Source organism: Myxine glutinosa, chromosome 9, assembly GCF_964187855.1.
Source record: "Myxine glutinosa chromosome 9, kmMyxGlut1.1, whole genome shotgun sequence".
NCBI classification, from domain to species: domain Eukaryota; kingdom Metazoa; phylum Chordata; class Myxini; order Myxiniformes; family Myxinidae; genus Myxine; species Myxine glutinosa.
Window position 1 is genome coordinate 98316023 of NC_136269.1, and position 24199 is coordinate 98340221.

General features: G+C 44.4%; 1 protein-coding gene across 4 annotated transcripts in view; it reads left to right on the forward strand.

Annotated features, from left to right (window-relative positions):
- LOC137435196 (copine-2-like) overlaps positions 1 to 24199 on the forward strand; it is a 103003-nt gene that overhangs the window by 61704 nt on the left and 17100 nt on the right. For 2 of the 4 annotated variants that reach the window (XM_068128768.2, XM_078784558.1), the window contains one exon: positions 17158 to 17220. In XM_068128768.2, coding sequence (XP_067984869.2) covers positions 17158 to 17220 — 63 coding nt within the window. Of the gene's footprint in view, positions 1 to 17157; positions 17230 to 24199 lie in introns of all 4 variants that reach the window. The other 2 variants (XM_078784557.1, XM_068128767.2) reach the window with 1 other exon arrangement.

Consider the following 24199-nt stretch of genomic DNA (forward strand, 5'->3'; position numbering starts at 1 on the left):
TGTGTGTATGTATACATTGTGTGCATGGATATATTTGTGTGTGTGTATGTATATACTATACATGTATCTGTGTGTGTCCCCTGGATAAGAATAGGTACGCCGTATCCCTGCGTGTAGTAAGAGGCGACTAAGAGGGTTGGCGTCAGGAAGGGCATCCGGCCATAAAAACATTGCCTCAAAAAAGAGAACCATGACAATTACAACTACATGTGGGCAGGGTACAGCCCGAAGTGGTGATCGGTTTCTGAGGTTTGGGACATGGAATGGAATGTAGGGACAATGACAGGGAGATCAGGAGAAGTGGTGGAAGTATTGGTCAGAAGAAGAGTGGACATATGTTGTGTGCAAGAGTCGCGATGGAAGGGAAGTGGTGTGAGAATGGTGAAGGGTAGGCAGGGACAGAAATACAAGTTTGTGTGGCAAGGGTGCCTGGAGGGCGTGAATTGTCCTGTTTTGGTGTCCTGTTTTCTGAGGAGTTTGTAGACAGTGTGGTGAGTGTGACTAGAGTGAGTGATAGGTTGATGATGGTGAAAATGATGATTGGAAAGGTCTTGGTGAACGTCATCTCGGGATATGCTCCGCAGGTTGGTCGAAGCGATGAAGAGAAGGACAAGTTCTGGTATGCAATAGAGAAGCTGATGGAAAACGTGAAAGATGAGGAAGTTGTTGTGGTAGGAGGAGACCTAAATGGACATGTGGGAAGGAGTATGGATGGTTTTGACGGAGTTCATGGGGGTTACGGATATGGTGTGAGAAATGGAGAAGGTGAAAGGATTTTGGAGTTTGCTGATGGAGCTGATTTGTTGATTTGTAATACTCAATTCCAGAAAGAGGATAATAAGCTTGTTACATACACGTCAGGTGGGTCGACGACAACCGTTGACTACCTGATGGTGCGTAGGCGAGATAGGGGGCACCTCCGGGACACAAAGGTGATCCCGGGAGAGGAGGCTGTTTCACAGCACCACTTGGTTGTCTGCGACGTAAGGGTGAAAGGTGCAAGGAGAGCTCGGCGGGTGAAGTACCAACCGAGAATGAAGGTGTGGAGGTTGAAAGAGGTGACAGTAAGGGAGGCATTAAAAGAGAGGCTGAGTAGGGTCGAGGATGATGTGGTTGAGCTTGAAAGTGGTTGGATGTCAATGAAAGCTAGTCTGTTGGGAGCCGTTGGTGAGGTATGTGGATGGACAAAAGGACCTCGGAAACATTTCCGAGGCACTCGGAAACATGGTGGTGGGATGATGAAGTTGGAAAGAGGATTGACGAGAAGAGGAAGAAGTTCAAGGAGTGGCAGAAGGCGAAGGGTACGGGAGCAGAAACAGCAGAGCATGAAAGTTATAAGGCAGCCAGGAAGGCTGCAAAGAAAGAGGTAGCAAAGGCGCAGGAGGCTTGTAGGAAAATGTTCGGAGAACGCTTGGATTCGGAAGAGGGTCAGAAAGCAGTATTCAGGATTGCAAAGCAGATAGCGAAAGAGAGGTGTGATGTGATGGGGGTGAGTTGCTTGAAGGATGAAGTGGGACAAATCGTTGTCGACCCAGATGGAATTAAAGGAAGATGCAAAAGATATATGGAAATGCTGTTGAATACAGAGAATGAATGGGATGGCAACATCGAGAGTAACCCAGTTTTAGGACCGGCAGAGAAGATAACTGAGAAGGAAGTTGAGGAAGCGATAAAAGCAATGAAGGGTAGAAAAGCGGGAGGGCCGACGGGAGTTGTGGGAGATATGTTGAAGGCAGCAGGAAGTTGGGGTGTGAAGAGAATAACAGAGATCTGTAATCTGGTGGTGAAAGAAGGCCGCATTCCAGTGGATGTAAACTGAGTACCCTCGTCCCTCTATACAAGGGGAAAGGTGACCCTCTGGAGTGTGGCTCGTACCGAGCGATAAAGTTATTGGAGCATGGAATGAAGGTATTGGAAAGGGTGTTGGAGAGGAGGATAAGGAAGAAAGTGAAGATCGACGAAATGCAGTTTGGATTCATGCCAGGAAGAGGAACGACAGACGCGCTTTTCATTGTGAGGCAGTTGCAGGAGAAGTACATGGAGAAGAGGAAGAAGTTGTTTCTTGGGTTTGTTGATCTGGAGAAAGCATTCGATCGGGTTCCACGCAAAGTATTGACATGGGCATTGAGGAAGTTAGGAGTGGAGGAATGGTTGATCAGAGTAGTGATGGCAATGTACAAAAGAGCGTGCACAGCTGTAAGGATGAAGGACGGGAACAGTGGTGAGTTTGAGGTGAAGGTGGGAGTGCATCAGGGGTCGGTACTAAGTCCACTACTATTTGTAGCTGTGATGGAGGTGCTGGCTCAGAACGTAAAGGAGGGTTTACCGTGGGAGTTGTTGTATGCAGATGATCTGGTGTTGATTGCGGAAAGTATGGATGGACTGAAGGAAAAGATGAACACGTGGAAGGAATGTATGGAGACAAAAGGTCTGAAGGTGAATATCGGAAAGACGAAGGTGATGGCAAGTGGTAAAGCATGTGGTGAGGTGGAAAGAACTGGGAAGTGGCTCTGTGCTGTGTGTCGGAAGGGTGTCGGAGTGAACTCCATTCAGTGTACAATGTGCGCTGAGTGGGTTCATCAAAAATGTAGTGGTCTGAGAGGGTCATTAACCAGTGTGGCAGCTACATTCAAATGTAAGGTGTGCACAGAGGGAGCTGCACATGGAGGAAATGTTGAGTTGGATCTTGGAGACGGCGTGAAGCTGAAAGGTGTGAAAACATTTTGCTACCTCGGAGACATGCTGAATGGAGAAGGTGGATCAGACTCGGCAACGGTTGCTCGAGTGAGATGTGCATGGAAGAAGTTTCGGGAATTGAGTGGCATGCTGATGATGAGGGGAGTGTCGTTGAAGCTGAAGGGAAAGGTGTATGCTGCATTGCTGCATGTGTGAGAAGTGTTACGATTTATGGGAGCGAGACAAGGGTAATGAACGTAGAGCAGCAACGGAGGTTGGAAAGGGTGGAAATGCGAATGGTTCGACGGATGTGCGGAGTATCGTTGAGAGAGAGGAAGACAAATGATGAATTGCGAAAGATGATGGGAATAGAGCCTGTGATTGATGCTGTGAAGAGGAACAGGTTGAGATGGTTTGGTCATGTGTTGAGGAAGGATGAAAGTGACTGGTTGAGAAGAGTGATGGAAATGAATGTAGAAGGAAGTAGAGGACGGGGAAGACCGAGAAAGACTTGGCTAAAGATGGTGGAAGAAGAAATGCGGACAAGGGGGTTAACAAGGAGAGATGCAGAAAATAGGGCAAAATGGAGAAGATTGTTTTGGGGACCGCAAGGCTAACCCCCGCTCTAGCAGGGAAAATGGCCTTTTAAAATGCACGTTGTTGTTGTTGTGTGTGTGTCCCACCTCTTTTAATATTCCCGTCAGGAAGCGACTGCATTGTCCAGCAATGTCGGGAAGCTTTGCAAATGTTGCCAATAAATCAAGAAACACGGAAGTTATTACATAACCCGGCGGTCTCGCACTGCGCTGTGGCGGACGGGCTGATAAGGCCGATTTGTACTTTAGAACTTTGCACTTTGACCAATTTTTTTTTTCCTTCATATTCTCATAAGGTTTATTTAGAATTTGTGTTTATTAACGCACAGGTTGTAAACTGTGCCCAAACTGGACCCAAATGACCCAGAGGTTGTAAACCTGGTGCGTTATAGCGTTTGCCTGGGAATTTCGGGCGCTCAAAAGTGAAGCTAGTTTCTGTCACCCATTTCTGTCGCTCATTTCTGTCGCTCATTTCTGTCGCTCAGATGTGTAAACATGACGTCATCAAATCTATATATATAGGATAGGTTATAGGAGATATATATGTTATAGGATAGGAATATAGGACCCAAATGACCCAGAGGACCCAAATGACCCAGAGGACCCAAATGACCCAGAGGACCCAAATGACCCAGAGGACCCAAATGACCCAAATGACCCAGAGGACCCAAATGACCCAGAGGACCCAAATGACCCAAATGACCCAGAGGACCCAGAGGACCCAAATGACCCAGAGGACCCAAATGACCCAAATGACCCAGAGGACCCAAATGACCCAGAGGACCCAAATGACCCAGAGGACCCAAATGACCCAAATGACCCAGAGGACCCAAATGACCCAGAGGACCCAAATGACCCAGAGGACCCAAATGACCCAGAGGACCCAAATGACCCAGAGGACCCAAATGACCCAGAGGACCCAAATGACCCAGAGGACCCAAATGACCCAGAGGACCCAAATGACCCAGAGGACCCAAATGACCCAGAGGACCCAAATGACCCAGAGGACCCAAATGACCCAAATGACCCAGAGGACCCAAATGACCCAGAGGACCCAAATGACCCAGAGGACCCAAATGACCCAGAGGACCCAAATGACCCAGAGGACCCAAATGACCCAGAGGACCCAGAGGACCCAGAGGACCCAGAGGACCCAAATGACCCAGAGGACCCAGAGGACCCAAATGACCCAGAGGACCCAAATGACCCAGAGGACCCAAATGACCCAGAGGACCCAAATGACCCAGAGGACCCAAATGACCCAGAGGACCCAAATGACCCAGAGGACCCAAATGACCCAGAGGACCCAAATGACCCAGAGGACCCAAATGACCCAGAGGACCCAAATGACCCAGAGGACCCAGAGGACCCAGAGGACCCAAATGACCCAGAGGACCCAAATGACCCAGAGGACCCAAATGACCCAGAGGACCCAAATGACCCAGAGGACCCAAATGACCCAGAGGACCCAAATGACCCAGAGGACCCAAATGACCCAGAGGACCCAAATGACCCAGAGGACCCAAATGACCCAGAGGACCCAAATGACCCAGAGGACCCAAATGACCCAGAGGACCCAAATGACCCAGAGGACCCAAATGACCCAGAGGACCCAAATGACCCAGAGGACCCAAATGAGCCAGAGGACCCAAATGACCCAGAGGACCCAGAGGACCCAAATGACCCAGAGGACCCAAATGACCCAGAGGACCCAAATGACCCAGAGGACCCAAATGACCCAGAGGACCCAAATGACCCAGAGGACCCAAATGACCCAGAGGACCCAAATGACCCAGAGGACCCAAATGACCCAGAGGACCCAAATGACCCAGAGGACCCAAATGACCCAGAGGACCCAGAGGACCCAAATGACCCAGAGGACCCAAATGACCCAGAGGACCCAAATGACCCAGAGGACCCAAATGACCCAAATGACCCAGAGGACCCAAATGACCCAGAGGACCCAAATGACCCAAATGACCCAGAGGACCCAAATGACCCAGAGGACCCAAATGACCCAAATGACCCAGAGGACCCAAATGACCCAGAGGACCCAAATGACCCAGAGGACCCAAATGACCCAGAGGACCCAAATTCTATGTATGTTTCTATGATGATGTATGTTTTGGTGAAAGTACATAATGTGAATACTAGTAGCAATTTTACAAAAACCATGGCATAATTTCAAATCTTGACCCGAGATGATAATTATGCTACATCATAATTTCCATGTGCCAACCTGGGCGGAATCCAAGTGGATTCACTTGACTTGTTGCCATTAAAAAATTTTTTTTGGGTCGATTGCCTTTTAAATTTAAAATTTTTAAATAAAACTTAAATTTGGGTTTTTTAATATTTAATAAACCTCCATAAGGTTTATTGAGAATTTGATGACAAAAGCTCAAATGGGAAAAAATATTATGCCCAGGACACACACACACAGCCTGAAAAAGATTCTTTTAAACTCTGTTGTGATGACATGTACAATATGGGTTTTGTCTTGGTGTATTGCAGGCTCCCACGCACTTTGCACCTCACCGTCACCCTCGCAGCCTACAGGCCTGTACAGTGAGTCAGTCACGAGTGTGGATGCTGACATAGAAAAAGCTGTGAATCTTTTTTCTTCTTTCACACAAATCTATTAATTAGGGCTGGCAGGATAGCCTTGAGGAATGCACACTCATCCCTGAGCTGTATAGCCTGGGTTCGAATTTCGAACTTTATAACAAATTAATTTATAAATTCCTCCTCTAGCCTACTTAGTTGAACCTCCTTTTGATTCAAATACATTCCCACAAGCACATCTCTCCCTTCTAAGTTCTGTCTTCTCCTATGCTTATATTATATTTGTATAGAACATTTAACCTCACGGAGGAATTGGGTGTGAGGGGCATCGTTTACTGCTTTTAAAGCTTTTCAAAAAAAGATTTTAAGGTATGTAATTAATAGATTTTAAGTAGATTTTATGATTTTAAGCTTTATTCATTTTTTTATACTGCCTTCTATTCGATCTTGCTCATTTCCACTCTGTCTTTCCGTCCCACCGGCACCCACCCTCATTGCATTGTCAAATTAATCTTATGCTCCACAAGTCCACTCTTCCCTGCTCCTTCTTTTCATTTTTTTGAGGAATCGGCTCCTTTTTGTCCTTTCTTGGTCTTCCCTCTAATCTTTCAAGAATGCAGCCCAACACCATCTCATGCATATCCACAATACTTTCTACTCTCACTGACTTTGTCTTCCTGCCCTACCTGTGGCTCTGATTTTCCATGCTGCTGTTGCTAGCCCGTCCACCTGCACAGTGAGAGATGGGGTTTTTCAATTGTGTGTGTGTGTGTGTGTCTGTGTGTGTGCATGTGCGCACGCACGCGTGTACGCGTGTGTCTTTGGTTGTTGTCTCCGAATGTGGGTTTCAGAAGGTGGAATGGTGCCCTCCTAGGTCTTGGTGTGTGTGTGTGTGTGTGTGTGTGTGTGTGTGTGTGTGTGTGTGTGTGTGTGTGTGTGTGTGTGTGTGTGTGTGTGTGTGTGTGTGTGTGTGTGTGTGTGTGTGTGTGAAATATGTCATGCACAATATGTGTGTAATATGTATATGTGTTTTTTAAATGTATAACTATATGTCTGCATACAATACACAGCACAATACGTCACACACAATATGTGTGCACATAATATACAGCATATGATGTCATTCAAAACACATGTATAAAGCATAATCGTGCATGTGCACATGTAAATCACGAGCTGTGTGTGTGTGTGTGTGTGTGTGTGTGTGTGTGTGTGTGTGTGTGTGTGTGTGTGTGTGTGTGTGTGTGTGTGTGTGCGCGCGCACGTGTGCGTGTGCGCATGTGCATGCATCACCGTCACCAGTCCTTATCTCCATCCGCAAGTCCCAAAGACCAAACGGAGCCCTCCCTGGTCCCAAATTATCCATCCGCACCCTAGCGAGGAACCATGACTCATGTCTCCTCATCGTGCTCCCTTTCCCCCACTGCGATCCCTGAAGTGGCCTCTGGTGTATGCCAGGGTACAGTATCTTCCCTCTTGATCTCATCTATCCTGATCCCAACCACCTCGGTCTCATCCTTCAAAGCTGCCATATTCGGCATGGCACTGGAACTCATGAAACTCATTTCCCAAAGCTGCCATACATTTATATGCTGCCATATCGAACAATACCAGGCACCTCTAGCGCATCTTGGGGTTGGGAAAAAAACAACAAAAAAACCCCCCAGCAAAGCCCAGGTCCTTCCCCCACTTGGATCCACCAAAACCTGGACCCCCCCTTCTAGTGGCACGGGGCCCACAGATCCCACCAATTTTCAAGGCCAGAACGCATCCCAAACGCATCTCGAACTCACCTCAGTTCCTCAATCTCACCTCATTCTCACACATCCTCAGCAGGCAGAGCCCTGCAAGAGGAGGTCCACCAATGCTCGCATCCTCCTTCCTGAGTCTGCAAAATCGCAGGCCCCCCTCCAACTGTGGTCTGCCAAATCTCAGGGCCCTCTTCCACTGAGGTCCGCCAAATTTCAGGGGCCCCCCCTCCTACTGGGGTCCGCCAAATCTCAGGCCCTCCCATCTGGCAGCATGGGGCCCACAAGTCCTACCAAACTCCAGAGCTAGGCCTCATCCAAAAAGCATGTCAAACTGCGCAATACAGATCACCTCATGTGCATCTCATCCCATCAAAGCTACCGTTTTCAGGTCAGTCTTAACTGTCTTCAAAACTGATGTATTCGACACAGCCCATGGTCCTCTCCATTCCAGGCGAGAGGGAGATGGCATGACTATTAAGTCATGCCGCCCCCCTCTTCGCCACCAACTTGGTGTGTGTGTGTGTGTGTGTGTGTGTGTGTGTGTGTGTGTGTGTGTGTGTGTGTGTGTGTGTGTGTGTGTGTGTGTGTGTGTGTGTGTGTGTGTGTGGATTCAAACTCAGGCTAGACAGCGATTCTCAAGCTCAAATTGACTCGAGCTCAAATTCAAGCTAGACGAGTGTGCGTACCTCCAAACTATCCTGCCAGCCCTAATCTATATATATGTGTGAAAGAAGAAATACTATACACAGCTGTTTCTAGGTCAGCATCCATACTCGTGACTGAATCACCGTCCAGGCCAGTAGGCTGTGAGGGTGAGGATGAGGCACAAAGTGTGTGGGAGCCAGCAATGCACTAAGAGAAAACCCATATATTGTGCAGGTAATAACAGTTTAAAAAAAAAAAAAATCTGACTTTGTGTGTGTGTGGTGTGTCTAGATTGGAATCCAGGCTCGATGGCTTTGAGGTGCATGTGCAATGTGCATACATCTAGGCCATCTTGCCATCTTAAATTCATCTCGGGGGAAGGGGGGGGGAGGAGGGTGGGAGAGTGGTGGGGGAGGGCTGTTAGACAGACAGGAAAATGAGAAGTAAACATGAAGAAAAATTCCACTATAATTTTAAAGGTCTCGGTGGTTTAGGAGTGTGTACTCGCCTACAAATCTCAGTTTATTTAAACGTGTTCTCACCCTGTTCCCTCCAACGAATTTGTATCTTGGGAATCATTTTCCTGCTTTTATTGTAAAACCTTTTTTGCTGGGTTCTTTACAGTTTATATGATGATGTAATGGTTGCAAAATAAGATTGGGCTTTGGTCCAATATTTGAGATGCTTTCTTGTTCATGTTTGTTTTCGATGGTTCTTACACTGCATTCATTCCTCACTGTTGCTTTCTGATTTGATTAGCAGCAATCAACAGTCAGACGTTTATCAAGCATTTTGCTGAACAAATTTAATTTGCTTTCCCTTTTTTATTGGATGGAGAGAGAGAGAGAGAGAGAGAGAGAGAGAGAGAGGGGGTGCAGGCGTGGGTGGGGGTGAGGAAGCAGTAATCAGATGGGTACAAACCGAGGAATTGGTTGGCATGGCAACGTGTCTCGAAAGGGTGCAACCACCGATCTTAATTGTATTCTCTCAACTGCAACGTCTTATGAATCATCTGCTTTTACATCTCACATTTGTTGCCCCCCACAAATAAGTCATGCACATATAAATACACATAAATAAGGGAGAGGGGAGAAAGGGAGGTGGTGGGGTTCAAAAAACTCAAAATCCTACCTCCTTTTCCTTATGTAATAGGTATTGGAGATTCCTTTTCCTTATGTAATAGGTATTGGAGATTCCTTTTCCTTATGTAATAGGTATTGGAGATTCCTTTTCCTTATGTAATAGGTATTGGAGATTCCTTTTCCTTATGTAATAGGTATTGGAGATTCCTTTTCCTTATGTAATAGGTATTGGAGATTCCTTTTCCTTATGTAATAGGTATTGGAGATTCCTTTTCCTTATGTAATAGGTATTGGAGATTCCTTTTCCTTATGTAATAGGTATTGGAGATTCCTTTTCCTTATGTAATAGGTATTGGAGATTCCTTTTCCTTATGTAATAGGTATTGGAGATTCCTTTTCCTTATGTAATAGGTATTGGAGATTCCTTTTCCTTATGTAATAGGTATTGGAGATTCCTTTTCCTTATGTAATAGGTATTGGAGATTCCTTTTCCTTATGTAATAGGTATTGGAGATTCCTTTTCCTTATGTAATAGGTATTGGAGATTCCTTTTCCTTATGTAATAGGTATTGGAGATTCCTTTTCCTTATGTAATAGGTATTGGAGATTCCTTTTCCTTATGTAATAGGTATTGGAGATTCCTTTTCCTTATGTAATAGGTATTGGAGATTCCTTTTCCTTATGTAATAGGTATTGGAGATTCCTTTTCCTTATGTAATAGGTATTGGAGATTCCTTTTCCTTATGTAATAGGTATTGGAGATTCCTTTTCCTTATGTAATAGGTATTGGAGATTCCTTTTCCTTATGTAATAGGTATTGGAGATTCCTTTTCCTTATGTAATAGGTATTGGAGATTCCTTTTCCTTATGTAATAGGTATTGGAGATTCCTTTTCCTTATGTAATAGGTATTGGAGATTCCTTTTCCTTATGTAATAGGTATTGTTAACAGTCAAGTCATTCAAAGAGCCATTTCGTTAAGTGTTTTCTTGCTGAGATGTAATAATTTGCTGTTATTAAATTTGCTGTTATTAATTTGTTATTAATAAATTTGCCATAATTTAAATTCTTTGTAAGCTTGCGTAATGGCCCAGAGGTACGCATACACCTCAAAGCTGTCTAGCCTGGGTTTTGAATCCCGACCCAGCTATAAACAGTCATCCCGGTGCTTCACAGGCAGTGCGACGCATCGTGTGTGCCGTCCCTCGATTGGACATTCAACTGGCACCCCGTTTGTCGACATTAATTGGTCAACGTTAAAGATCCCAGCGTCCTTTGCGAAGAGTAGGAAACCTATCGCCGGCACTCTGATCAAATTGCAAATTCCTGCCCTAACCAGCAGAGGGCACTAAATCAGTGCCATAGCCACGCACTCAGACAATGATGCCACGCCGTTGCTTCTGCTGCACACAAAAGAAAGACGCTACCTTGTGAATCTAACTTTTCCCCAAAAGTCTTTTTTAATGGAGGCACAAATCCGCCTTGGCGCCTTCCATTGGATGTCGTCACAAGCATCAGTTTGAATGTGACATATGTGGAGGGAGGTGTCTGGACATGATAGTGCATGTTCTGGTTTTATTGAAATTGCAATTCCATGGCAATCAGGTTCTGGTTATCTACCATGAGATAAAAGCTTTCAGGGTCTCTTGATCAATTTGATGGGTTACCTAAGCAAATTGTCAGTTGAAAAGACTGCCTGAAAATAACGAGTGGATATACCCTTCATCGAAGCCTGGTGTTGGGCTAGCGGCTAGGGTGCTGGCTTGGGATCCTAGGATCCTGGGTTCGAATCCCGGTCGATCGCTGAATTAACACCAGGGGGGTTTACTCAGCCTGTCATCCTTCCAAGGTCGGCAAATTGCGTACCAGTTCATTGGTAATTCCCTGCGTGTGGCAAGAGGCGACTAACAGGGTTGGTGGCAGGAAGGGCATCCGGACCACAAAACATTGCTTCAAAAAGGGGACCACGGTGCCCAAATAAGGCCAACCCCGCTCTGTGGGGAAAAATGGCCTCTAAAGGCGGCACTTTATATACCCTTCATCAACGGGTGATGCGATGGAATTGCATTTGATAATATGGGAGGGACATAGAACAAACAACAGAATAAATAGAGAAGACAACAACAACCCAGTGACAGTTGGGCTTTAAGTGCTGCCCATGAGAATGGCGTGACATCATTCGGCATAGTGCTTAAATCTACTTTTGACTTGGTCGAACAAAATAAAACTTTGAAGTAAATTTATGCCTTTGCAGAATTATGTTTTATTTTTTGAAAATTTTCTTATTTTTTTTTTAGAACTTTTTGTTATACTTATTTTATTCAGAACTAGTGAGGTACCTGTGCTTTGCATGGGTGGGAGGCCACATTCAAACAGACAATGCGGAAACGGTGAATGCCAAACCATGAACCTATGAATTCCACATTCCTGTGCCATCTTCAGTTGAACATCATGCATAGACAGCCAGTTCCTGAAGGACCTGGGGAATTTTTTTTTTTTTAATGCAGCGGAATGTTTCTATGTGCGGTCAATGGCTAAACTGCAAATGCTGAATCCGATAATATCACGGGTGGAAACCCTCGCATCATTTCCTCATTCTCCTTTAAACTCGATCTCCCTATATTTTCATTCCAAACAGCATCATTCCAGTCACAAATTAATACGATAGCATTATAATAAGAAAGTACAATGTTAAGAAACAGTCGTGAAGTAAACTAATATAAATCCCAATTTTAACGTGATAACCAATACAGACGAATCTGCCGGCGAGCAAGAGCGGATACGAAAAATTTATTACGGGTGGATACTCAAAATCATAATTTTATTGAGAAATTTATGAAACCTGCCAAGCACATTAGGATGGATAAAATGGCGTCTTTCGGGTGGAAACTTAAAATTACAATTGTATTGAGATACTGTATTATCAAACCAGCAAATGTTTGCACATGCGGTAAATGGTGAAACTGCGAATGCCAAACTTGTGCTTTTGTTCACATGTGGATAGGGAGCAGTTTTGTATGGTTAGAAACTCAAAATCATAATTGTATTGAGAAATTTATGAAACCTTCCACCCACCTTAGGACGCCCGCTGGGACCCCGAAAGGTTCCAAGGAAGGTTTGGCGGAGCTAGCCCCAAAACTGAGGGAGTAGTTTGGTGACGGACTGACGGACAGACAGACACTACTAGTTTATAATATAGATTCTTATTGTTTTTTTATACGTGATCTAAAGCTCTTAGTGGAGCTGTGACTCATATACACACACACACACACACACACACACACACACACACACACACACACACACACAAACATACATGACAAAACAGCAGACTGTTTGATGAGACAAACGCAGCTTTTGAGCTTGGGGGAAGTGCCGTCACTTCCCGCGGTACTCTGGGTACCAGTGATGTCACGACAATGACACCACCTTTATCACCACACTCAGCAGAATTTCCTCCTCCCCATAGATGCCAATCTGAGAGCATTGTTTGCAAAGGTGTAGTTAGACTTCTCTATTTGGTGGGGGAGGGGAGGAGGGAGAGGGACTTGATATATTAATAATGGGTATCTAGGTCTGACCTCCAAAATGACTGTTTGTTAGTGTAGTTACGGTGTACGTGAAATCACAAATACAGTTTACGTTCATTATTTAATCACCCTTGTTTTTTGTTTTAGTCTAATTTTTAGCCTGTCCCCTGCACAGGAGACAGGGTTTTGTAATTGTGTGTGTGTGTGTGTGTGTGTGTGTGTGTGTGTGTGTGTGTGTGTGTGTGTGTGTGTGTGTGTGTGTGTGTGTGTGTGTGTGTGTGTGTGTCATAACTTGTTTTTTTTACCATTTGAGCTATTGTCATCAAATTTTCAGCAAAGCTTTATTACGATAATACGGAAAAGGCAAATTAATAATTTTGTCAAAATGTCAAAGGTCAGCATCACATAAAATCATCCAGTTTCATCCAATTGACCTGGAATTTCAATTTACCATTTGAGTTTTGTCATCAAATTGTCAACAAAGCTTTATTATGAGAATATGGAGAAGGCAAATTAATAATTTGGTCAAAAGGTCAAAGGTCAGCATCACATAAAATTGTCAATTTTCATCAGATTGGCCTGAATTTTAAAGAATTTGCATATTGGGTCACTGAATTGGTTCACCAATCAAAAGTTAGAAACTGATTGTTTTCTTTAGATCAAAAGGTGAAAGCTCAAGGTTGCGTAAAATCAACTTTCATTTTGTATTTTTTCTTAAACAGTTGTCGTTATTTTGAGTAGGCGGACGAAGAAGAAGTCCACTGAATACAAACATGAGGATGGACGTTGCATTTTCAGATGCTTTCTAGTTTGACATGTTTACCATCTACCACCAACATTTCTATTAGCATAACAACAAATTCTTTTTAAAAAAACAAAAAACATTGAGCACTTTATGAATCACGTCTCCCCGGTGTTGCACATACATGAACATAGTCTTAATATAAATACTGTTCTTACCTTAATGACTAATGTAGGTACAATTGTCTTTCCCTTTGTTTAGCATAAACATCCACAATGTCCTATGGCATCAGCTTCATAGTTAAATCGCCTTCTATGTGAAGAAGACTCGGTGAAGAAAATATATTTACTTACGGTTGAGCACAACCAGTTTCTAATCCGTCTCATTGCAGAAAAGTTTCGTTCCCAAGTGGCCGCCCCGACTGGCAATGTGAGAGCGAACTGAATGAGTTTGTAATAGTTTGGGTACATTCTCTGAGACAATTCTTTTTGAAGTCTCGGAAGGGTAACAACAGATTGCGTACTGTAGGTCAATTTCTGCAGCTACAAGCTGAGGATTTATTTTGAGTGGGTCTGCATATTTCTGCTAGAGTGGATATGGATGAATGTCATTTTTGTGACGTATTAACACTCAGTCACATGCTTCAGCAATTTCCATTGATTCTTTTGAAAATCGTCTCTCTAACTCTGCAGTTACGGCACCCAAAACACAATATTGTACAACTGATGATGCCACCTGTTTTTTTGAGGTTGGGTTACAGTCGTGGGTGTTTCGTGTGTATTTGTGGCCTCTTCTCCATGCTCTCTTTGACCCGAAGTTGTTAATCTGATTTGAAAAAGGATGCAGCCAATCGCACAACTCTATGCAAATACCACAATATCTGCCGTGACTGGAGGAAGAAATCCATGCACTTGGGTTCCGTTTCGCTTTGTTACTCATTTTTAAATATGGGATGTTTTTTTTAAAATCTTAATTGAAAGCTACGGTAAAAAATAGAGGGGACATTGCCCCCCCCCCCCCAAACCTCCCCTTCCCCCCCAAAAAAATCCGCCCGTGATTTTTCGGGCTCTTAACCTTTTATGCAAGGAAGCAGCACGTACCATTTTTAATGTCTTTGGTATGAATCAGCCAGGTTTGAACCTCCAACCTCCCAAACTATGAGCAGATGCTCTAACCATTACACACCAAGTGTGGCTAATCATGTGCATGAAGCTGTGAGAGCAAGGGAGATAGCAATTCAGAGTCAAGGTGACCAGCTGTGATAAAAAAGAGACACTCAGGCAGGGGCCAAGGGGGCTGCCGTATCCGCCTTGTGGGGTGAGAGGGTAGCGCTTCTATTGGGGGTCAGGGCAAATTCCCCCAAGTTATGCTGTTTTATGTATTTAAATAAGCAATGAGATTTTAGTATTTGAAAAAACGATTGTTTTAAGTATTTACATATGCCCGAGATGACTTTTAGGCTCCAGAGCATGTTGAGGTCACACTGTATAATGTACAAGCCAGCTACGCCATGGTTATTGGCATCACGACCAAAATACTGAGAATATGGGACAAATGGCATCCCTGGAAGGTATGAAATGGGACGATCCCATAAAATACGGGTCGGTTGATCGCAGTGGGTGAGATGAAGGATGAGGATGAGGAAAAAGGTGAAGAGTGAGAGGCAAACGAAGAGTCTGAGCTGTCACAGGATGGGTTTGGCCTCTAGCCAAACTGGGCTCATGACCATGCCCATCTTGCCCCACATACCCATCTTTCCCCAAGCACTTAAATTAAAGGGCAGGTCAAAGAGCTAACTAAGTTAGAAGTCCAGGACCCACAGATGAAGGAACAGTCTTGTGATTCGAACCCACGCCGTTTGAGTGAAAAACCAAGACTTGAAACACTCACATACATTTTGAAATTTGTTTTAACAATCAAATATGTTTGATTCCTTGGATAAAGGATAAAAAGATGGGATTCAAATTTCCAGGCCTCATCAGTGACGACAGTATTTAAGTCACTTAATGAACATGTTCTGCGTTGAAATGAAATATTTTTAACAATCAAGTGCTTTATAATCCCTGATGGATAACAAGACAGGATTAGAACCTGTCGAGTAATAAAAAAAGAAAACGAGTTGAAAAGTGGTGGTTGTACTGGAGGGAAGGGTGCGGTGGATGAAGGGGCGAGGATGGGAAGGGGTGCACGGAAAGGTTTTTGAGAGTAGAAATAAAAAGTCCAGGGGGATCAGAGTGGGGGTGGGAGGACCCCAATTCTCTGGGTATAAATGTGTATCGTGGAGCGCCGCTTCCGGTGAGGGTGAGTATTGCAAGTGATCGGTCTGTCATTTTGGGGTAATACACTTGTCTGTAAGAAGTCTTCTTCTTCTTTCATATGGCACAGCACAGGGCTGTGGGGTGGCATCATTGGCTGAGGGTGTGGTTGTGCTGCTGATGCAATGCCCTCTGTAGGTTATTGCAGGAATTTAGAATTTGGCCATGGTGACAGCGATAGCCCACCTACTCTTGGTGAAGGACTCCGTGGGATCTTTAACGTCCACCAACGAAGGCTGGCAGATGGGACGCCCATTTAACGTCCATCCGAGGGGCGGCACACACATTGATGAACCACGCTGCCTGTGAAACACCGGGATGACTGTTTATAACTGCGCCAGGATTCGAACCCAGGCTAGACGGCTTTGAGGTGTATGCGTACCTCTGGGCCATTACGCCAGCTTACTAAGAATTAAAATGATGGGATTAAAACCTGCAATCCTCATTTCAATCAAATACTCTTGAACAAACTAATCCTAAAACCAGCATTTTCCCATGAAAATTAAGTTATCATTATTTTGAAGTAGCCTGTGACTGCTGGTTGCATCATTGCTGGGAGCACGGCTCTGCCACTGATGTGGTGCCCTGTTTCCAGTAAGCTGGTACTCATTTTTCCGACCTCAGAAGGATGACAGGCTGAGTGTGTGTTATTTAATGGCACAACAGGGGCTTCGACTCAAGACCCTAAGATCTTAATCCAGAAACCTTAACCATTAAACCAACACCAGGCTTATGAAAACGATGTTGATTGAAGTATGTAAACCACTGTGGGAAGGAAGGATACGCTGACTTTTCGGGCATTACCCCTTCGTCGGAGCTAAATTATTTCGTCCATAAGTCATTGTTATCATAGATCACTGTCTTATTTTCTTGTAATCCTTACCAACTTCACTGGACAATCATGAGCGACCAGACTGAGACCACAATTCATTTGGACCGCCACTGATGGTCATTGACAGAGAAAATTGAATAATTTAATTTTCTTTCTCAAAACTGTCAAGCCTGGTGTTGGATTAATGGTTAAGGTAGCTGGCTTGATGTCTTCGGGTCCTGAGTTAAAGCCCCTGTGATGCTGTTGAGTTAACGGAAAATTGCCTCGGTATCCCAATGCATCTGAAAGGAGTGTTTCTTCTTCTTATTCAAAACCGTCAAAGATCAACAATACTTGCTTTAGTGACAAATGTTTGACTTGTACTGTTGTGGACAAGCACCTGGATTTCATCACGATGCTAATGGGATGATGTGATCCTTTTCAGCGGGAGTTCCAATGTATGAATACCAAAGGCAAGAAAAAACCTGCTGGGATCATCATCTGCAAGGTTTGTAAGGTAACTAATAGGTCAAGTTGCATAAATGTACGGGAGCAGAATTTTACGACATCAAATATCCTATTGTACAAAGTGATATACAGTTAGTGGGCAAAAAAATGGAAACACCTGGGTAAATGAAGGACACCAAGCAACGGCTTCCACATAGGTGTGGCCTATATTATGTGTTAATTAAGCAAATAACATCCCAGCATGCTTAGGGTCATGCATAAAAATGCTGCACAGGACTGGTTACCTATAATTATGGCTGCAAGAGGAGACCCCCCCCTCCAAAGCCCCCATCCAGAGAGCACACGTGGTCACCCAAATGGTTTGATGAATATGACACTGATGTTATCCATACGTCATGGACTTCACGGTCACCAGATCTGAACCCAATTGAGCATTTAAGTGATATTCTGGAATGACACCTGAGATGGCGTATTTCACCTCCATCAAGCAGGTGTGAGATGATTGACTCTCTCGCGGAAGAATGGTGCCGCATCCCTCCTGCAGAATTCCAGATGCTAGTGGACTCTATGCCACGACGCATGCAGGCCATACTGGCCACAGGTGGTGGCCCAACGCCCTATTAAGTGACTTTACATTAGTGTTTCCATTTTTTGTTCACTACCTGTATATTATATATATATATATATATATATATATATATATATATAGTTACAAACAGTTATTCTCTCACTTTAAAGTTTTACCTTCCAAATGTGTACTTGTTCAAATGTTTTGTTTACCCTCGCCAGAAGAGAGGGTATTGCATTTGAGTCTGCTTGTCTGTCACTTTGTTTGTCCGCACAGAATAAATATGATTTTCTCTGCAACCGTTGGTCCGATTGACAGGAAATTTTCACCATAGGTGCAACTCCACCTGTAGAATGTGTATTGATAATTATGATGTCATTGGTGACGTGGTATGGGCGCCATCTTGGAAAAACCGAAGAACTTTGCACCTCTATATCTCCGAAAGTGCTGAATAGAAAAAATTGAGACATGGCTCATTCTAAAGAACTCTCCATGGGGAATAAAATATGTTAATGATGATGTCATAGGTGCCTCCATTCTGACGTCATAATTCGACTAGTACAAAACTTCATCCGATTAAGATGAAATTTATTGAGCATCATCTAGGGATAAATTGGAGGAGAAACAAAAAATGATGACATCGGACACAAAAATCTTAAAAACCACTGAAAACACATCCTGACGAGGGTCTGCAATCTCTGATTGCTCTTTCTAGTTTGTCTTGCTTTCTTGTGCTGGTGAAATTCCTGAAACAAGTATGTACATCCCTTTGCCGTATACTTTGCTGTATGGGAGACTCTATTGTAATGGATATGTGTGCAAGTGAGTGTTTGAGTCCGCAGGGAGATATAGTTTAATTATATAACGTTCATACTCAGATCTACTGTAAGCTATATATCTCGGCCAGGTTCTGCATTGTTAATGTCCTGTCTTGTTTCATTTCACACACATTTTGATGAACATTTCTTCTCGTGAGCTGCAATACCTTTCCTTCTTTCTCTGTAATGAGAAAATGTTGTATACTCTTTCAGGACGGTACAGTATATAAAAATATGGGTGATGCCCCTGGGCTCACCTGGGAAGAACCAGGGGAACCACAAGTAGGCATGGATGATCCACAAAATATGTAACGGAGAAGAAAGTAAATACTTATTTTGGAGAACAAACCCCTGAGTTTTTAGCTCACATGGAACGAAGTTCAGGGGAGCTTATGCGAAGGCGCATTGTCCGTCCGTCCATCCGCCCGTCCGTAAACACTTGAAAATTCTTCTCCGAAACCGCTGATGGGATTGCGACCAAATTTGGCACAAATTATATTTGTTGTGTTGTGACTAAAGTTTGTTCACGGCACCAAGAAAATCAAAGTCTAAAGGGGTTTCCTGGGGTCAAAGTGGGTCCAGGTTTGACCCCCCAAAATAGGTATTTGCTTTCTTTTCTGAAACTACACACACTATTTCGATGAAACTTGACCACAACCTTCACCATCCGTGATGTAACAAAGTTTGTTCATGGCATTAAACAAATCGGGATCTAAGGGGGTTTACCGGGGTCAAAGTGGATCCAGGTTTGACCCCTGACCCCCCCCCCCCCCCAAAAAAAAAATAGGTATTCGCTTTTTCCTCTGAAACGACACTATTTCGATGAAATTTGACCACAATCTTCACCACCCGTGATGTACCAAAGTTTGTTCATGGCATTAAAAAAAAAATCTGCCCCTTTGGGAGTCTATGGGTGGTTGCCCCCCCAAAATAGGTATTTTTTTCTTTGTTTGTTTAAAGTCTTATGCTAATGTTAGGATTATTCTACATGCTGCCCTGTCTTCTAACAACCATTTAAATTGGTTTAAAATACCTTTAGTTGGTGCAGTATACTGTTTATTCTACCAGGTGAGCACCATGGGTATTGCCCCTGTGTTTATTTTAAATGCCGTGAACAAACTTTAGTCCATCACAGATAATGAAGTTATGGCCAAGTAGCATCAAAATCGTCTGTGTAGTTTCGAAGAAGAGAGCAAATACCTATTTTCTGGGGGTCCAACCACTGTAGTTTTGTTTCATGTTTGTTTTGTTTGTAACTAAGCCCAGTTTTGTTTAATGCTGTGAACAAACTTCAGTCCATTACTGGTGATTGTGGTTCATCGTTGTGATTGTGATCGTCATTGTGATCATCATTGTGATTGTGGTGATCAAGTTTCATCGAAATTGTGTGTGTAGTATCGGACAAGAAAGCAAATACCTATTTTGGGGGACAAACCCACCGTAGACCCCCTTAAACCACGATTTTAAAAAAACATGCCATGAACAAATTTAGTCCACTATGGGTGATGAAGGTTATGGTCAAGTTTCATCGAAATTGTGTGTGTGTAGCATTGGAGAAGTTCCAAGCATTTAAATACAGCCTTGACTGACTGACTGCTTGACTGTTGTTATGCCTCCGCCGACGAAATCGCCAGAGACATTATGTTTTCAGGTTGTCCGTCTGTCTGTCCGTCCGTCCATGATAGGTTTTCGTTACCGTGATAACTTGAGAACCGCTAAAGGGATCTTGGTCAAACTTGGCACAGATATGTATAATGAGGTAAAGATAAACTGATTAGATTTTGGGGTCACGAGGCCAAGGGCAAAGGTCAGAGGTCATGTTAGGTAAATATATTGCTACCACGATAACTTGAGAACCAGTGATGGGATTCTGACCAAATTTGGTACACTTATGTAGAATGATGTAAGGATGAACTGATTAGATTTTGGGGTCAAGAGGTCAAAGGTCAAAGTCTGTAATAGGTCTATAACTTGAGAACGGTTGAAGTGATCTAATTCAAACTTGGTACAGGTATGTATAATGTTGTAAAGATTAAGTGATTCGATTTTGGGGTCAAAGGTCAAAAGTAAAAATCTGTAATAGGTCTATAACTTGAGAATGGCTGAAGTGATCTAATTCAAACTTGGTACAGGTATGTATAATATTGTAAGAATTAAGTGATTACATTTTGGGGTCAAAGGTGAAATCTGTAATAGGTCTACAACTTGAAAACGACTGAAGTGATCTAATTCAAATTTGGTACAGGTATATATAATGATGTAAAGATTAACTGATTCGATTTTGGGTTCAAGAGATCAAAGGTTAAAGGTCAAAGTCTGCAATTGGTCTATAACTTGAGAATGTCTAAAAGGATCTAATTCAAACTCGGTACAGATATGTATAATGATGTAAAGATTAAACAATTCGATTTTGGGGGTACCGAGGTCAAAGGCCAAAGGTCAGAGGTCATGTCAGGTAGAAATGTGAGAACCTGTAAACAGCTTTTTTTTTTTTTTTTTTTTTTTTTTTGTATACAAGATCGAGGCTCGTGAAAGAGCGAACATTAATCACACAGAAAGACAAACCGACACATAAAACATATAACATCGGGAGCGGTAGACAAGATGGGGAGAGAGGGGGAAGGACATAAACACAACATTTGAGAGCAGGGACCGAGAGACATGGAGACATCGAGAGATCTGAGAGAGGGCGAGGGCTTTGGGGGGGGGGCATGGGAAGGGGGCGGTGGGAGAGGTATAAAACATATGGACACTGCCAGGACTTCCAGGAAAGAAGTTGGAATTTCAAACAAGGTGGATCTGGGGTGAATTAGCGGGGGTAGAAAAGATCAAGGTTTTGGATGGGGGAAGATAAGAGATGGTGGTGAACAGCTGTTTTAAAGACCTGGAGGGAGGAGTGGGATTGAAGGGAGTGAGGGAGTTTGTTCCAGAGGCGGGAGAAAAGAGGAATGAAAGAGTGAAGGTGAGCAGAGAGCCGAGATTTCGAAAGTTTAACCATCAGAGGGTTGCTGGCAGATCTTGTGCGACCTGTAGGAATATTTGGGGGACAGAGCACAGAGAGAGCTGGGGGTGCAAGGCCGGAGAGGAGTCGGTAGAAGACAGAAAGACCACCTACCTGCCTGCGGTGAGTGAGTGAAAGGCCCTCAGAGATAGCTTCATCGCGGGAGATTCCAATAATTCTGAAAGCTTTGGTTTCAACAGCGTGAAGCCGAGCTAGGTGTGAGGCAGGAGCACCGGCCCATAGGGGAGAACAGTATTCCATTGAGCTGCGGATGAAAGCCTTGTATGTGGTGAGGAGCTCAGGTGTGCCGAGGAAGGACTTCGCACGACGGAGGATGCCCAGTCGGCGACTGGCTTTGGAGGCCAGCTTGGAAATGTGGTTTTCCCAAGAAAGATCATGGCAGATAGTGAGACCCAAAATCTTGAGCGACAGAACTTCTTGGAGAGGATTGTTGAGAAAGTAGATGGGAGGGTTGTCCAGTCGATCTTTTCGGAGAGACATAGTAAGAGTGTGAGATTTGTCAGGATTGAAAGACATGTTCCACTTGTTTGACCAGTCTGTGATTTTGTCCAGGTCTTCAGAGAGTGAGGAGGCAGCAGACTGCCGATCTGAGGGAAGAGGAATGGAGCGGCAGAGAGTGGAGTCATCAGCAAAGAGATAGAGAGGATTTTCGAGAGAGTCAGAGAGATCATTGATGAAGACCAGAAAAAGCACGGGGCCCAGAACACTGCCTTGGGGAACTCCAGCCTGAACAGGAAGAGGAGATGAGAGAAACCCATTCAGGGCCACACGTTGACGACGACTAGAGAGGAAGTCCGCCAGCCATGCGTGGAGATTTCCATGGATACCAAAGGAGGAGAGTTTGGTGAGCAGAGCGGGGTGCCAGACCGTGTCGAAGGCACGTGATATGTCGAGGGAGACAGCTCTAATTTCCTGTTTGGCATTGAGGACCTCCATCCATTGTTGAGACAGCAGAAGCAGCATGTCCAGAGTAGAGTGACCTGGTCTGAAACCAAATTGATGATCAGAGATCAAGCCATTGGAGAAGAGGAAAGATTTCATATCCGAAGCAATGATGGATTCCATGACTTTGCTGATAATTGGGAGAAGGCTGATTGGTCTGTAGTTGCTAGGATCTGTTTTTGCACCTTTTTTGTGCAAAGCGGTGATGTTGGCTGATTTCCAAGCAGATGGCAGTTGACCTTGAGCAAAAGAGAGGGTGAAGAGAACAGAGAGAGGGTGAGATAGAGCAGCAGAGCAGGATTTTAGGACCCGTGGGCTGATGCCGTCGGGTCCAGTTGCAGAATCAGAGTCGAGGGTTGACAGAAACTTTTCCACCTTGTCAGGAGGAAAGGACACGGAGTCCAGGAGCAGCAGGGTACGACTGGGTATGGTGGGTACAGAGAGGGATGGGTTTGGGACACAAGATTTAGAGGCAAACACAGAGTTGAGGCATTCAGCTTTTTCACGTGCGGAGTCAGCTGTGTAGCCGTTTGAGGTAAGGGAGGGGATGGAGGGGGAACAAACACCAGAAACGGATTTGAACAGACGCCACCAGGATTTGGAAGAGGGAGACAGATAAGAGAGTTCGGTCTTGAGAACGGAGAGATATTGTTTCCTGGCTCTCCTGAGGGTGGACACACACTTGTTTCGGGCTTTGTGAAAGGAAATGAGATTTCCTTCCGTTGGATTTGCTTTCCAGGAGACGAAGGCAAGTTGTTTCTGGGCAACAGCCTCACCACAAGATTCCGTGTACCATGGACGGGAGGAAGGGTATGACAACTGAAGACGAGATGGGATAAATCTGTGCATGAGAGAGAGCAATTTACTTTGGAAGAATTCCCAGGATGAGTTGATGTCAGAGGTGGTAGAGATGGGAGACCAGTCCAGATGATTGATGGCTGCTTGAAGACCGTGCCAGTTGGCCTGAGTGAAATGCCAGACTCGTCGACGCTGAGCAGGCTCCCTGAGGATGGTCAGAGAGATGTCCACTTTAACAAGGACATGATCAGATGATCCGATCGGAGCAGAAGAAGAGCAGCAGACATTTTCAGGGAAGTTAGTCATAACCAAGTCCAGAAGAGAAGATGTTCCGTTGACTGAGATCCGGGTCGGGAAATTGACAGATTGTGTCAGTCCCAGTGAGTCGCAGAAGTCCTTTGCTGAGGAGCCATGGCTGGTGAGAGAGGTACCCACACCCAGCCAACTGGCATGATGACAGTTGAAATCACCACATATGAGGAAGAGAGAGTTGGGATGAGTAGATAGAAGTTGATCCATATCATCAGACAGCGAGATGTAGATGGAGTCATCACTGTTTGGTGGACGGTACAACACACATATGAACAAGAGGTGGGAGCGAAGGGGAAGCCGTAGCCAGAGGTATTCCTGGGGGTGAGGTGGAGAGAGTGCAGTGCAGGGCGAGTGAGGAAGAGAGTTTTTGATAAAGATAGCAACCCCGCCTCCAGGACGAGGCTCAGGTCTATCATACCGGAGGAGGGAGTAGCCCGGGAGAGATACTATGGAATCAGAGACATCATAAAGGAGGAAAGTTTCTGTTAAGCAGATCACGTCTGGTTTGACAGAAGCAACCTGTATGGAGAGATCAGTTAAGTTTGAACGAAGGCCCCGG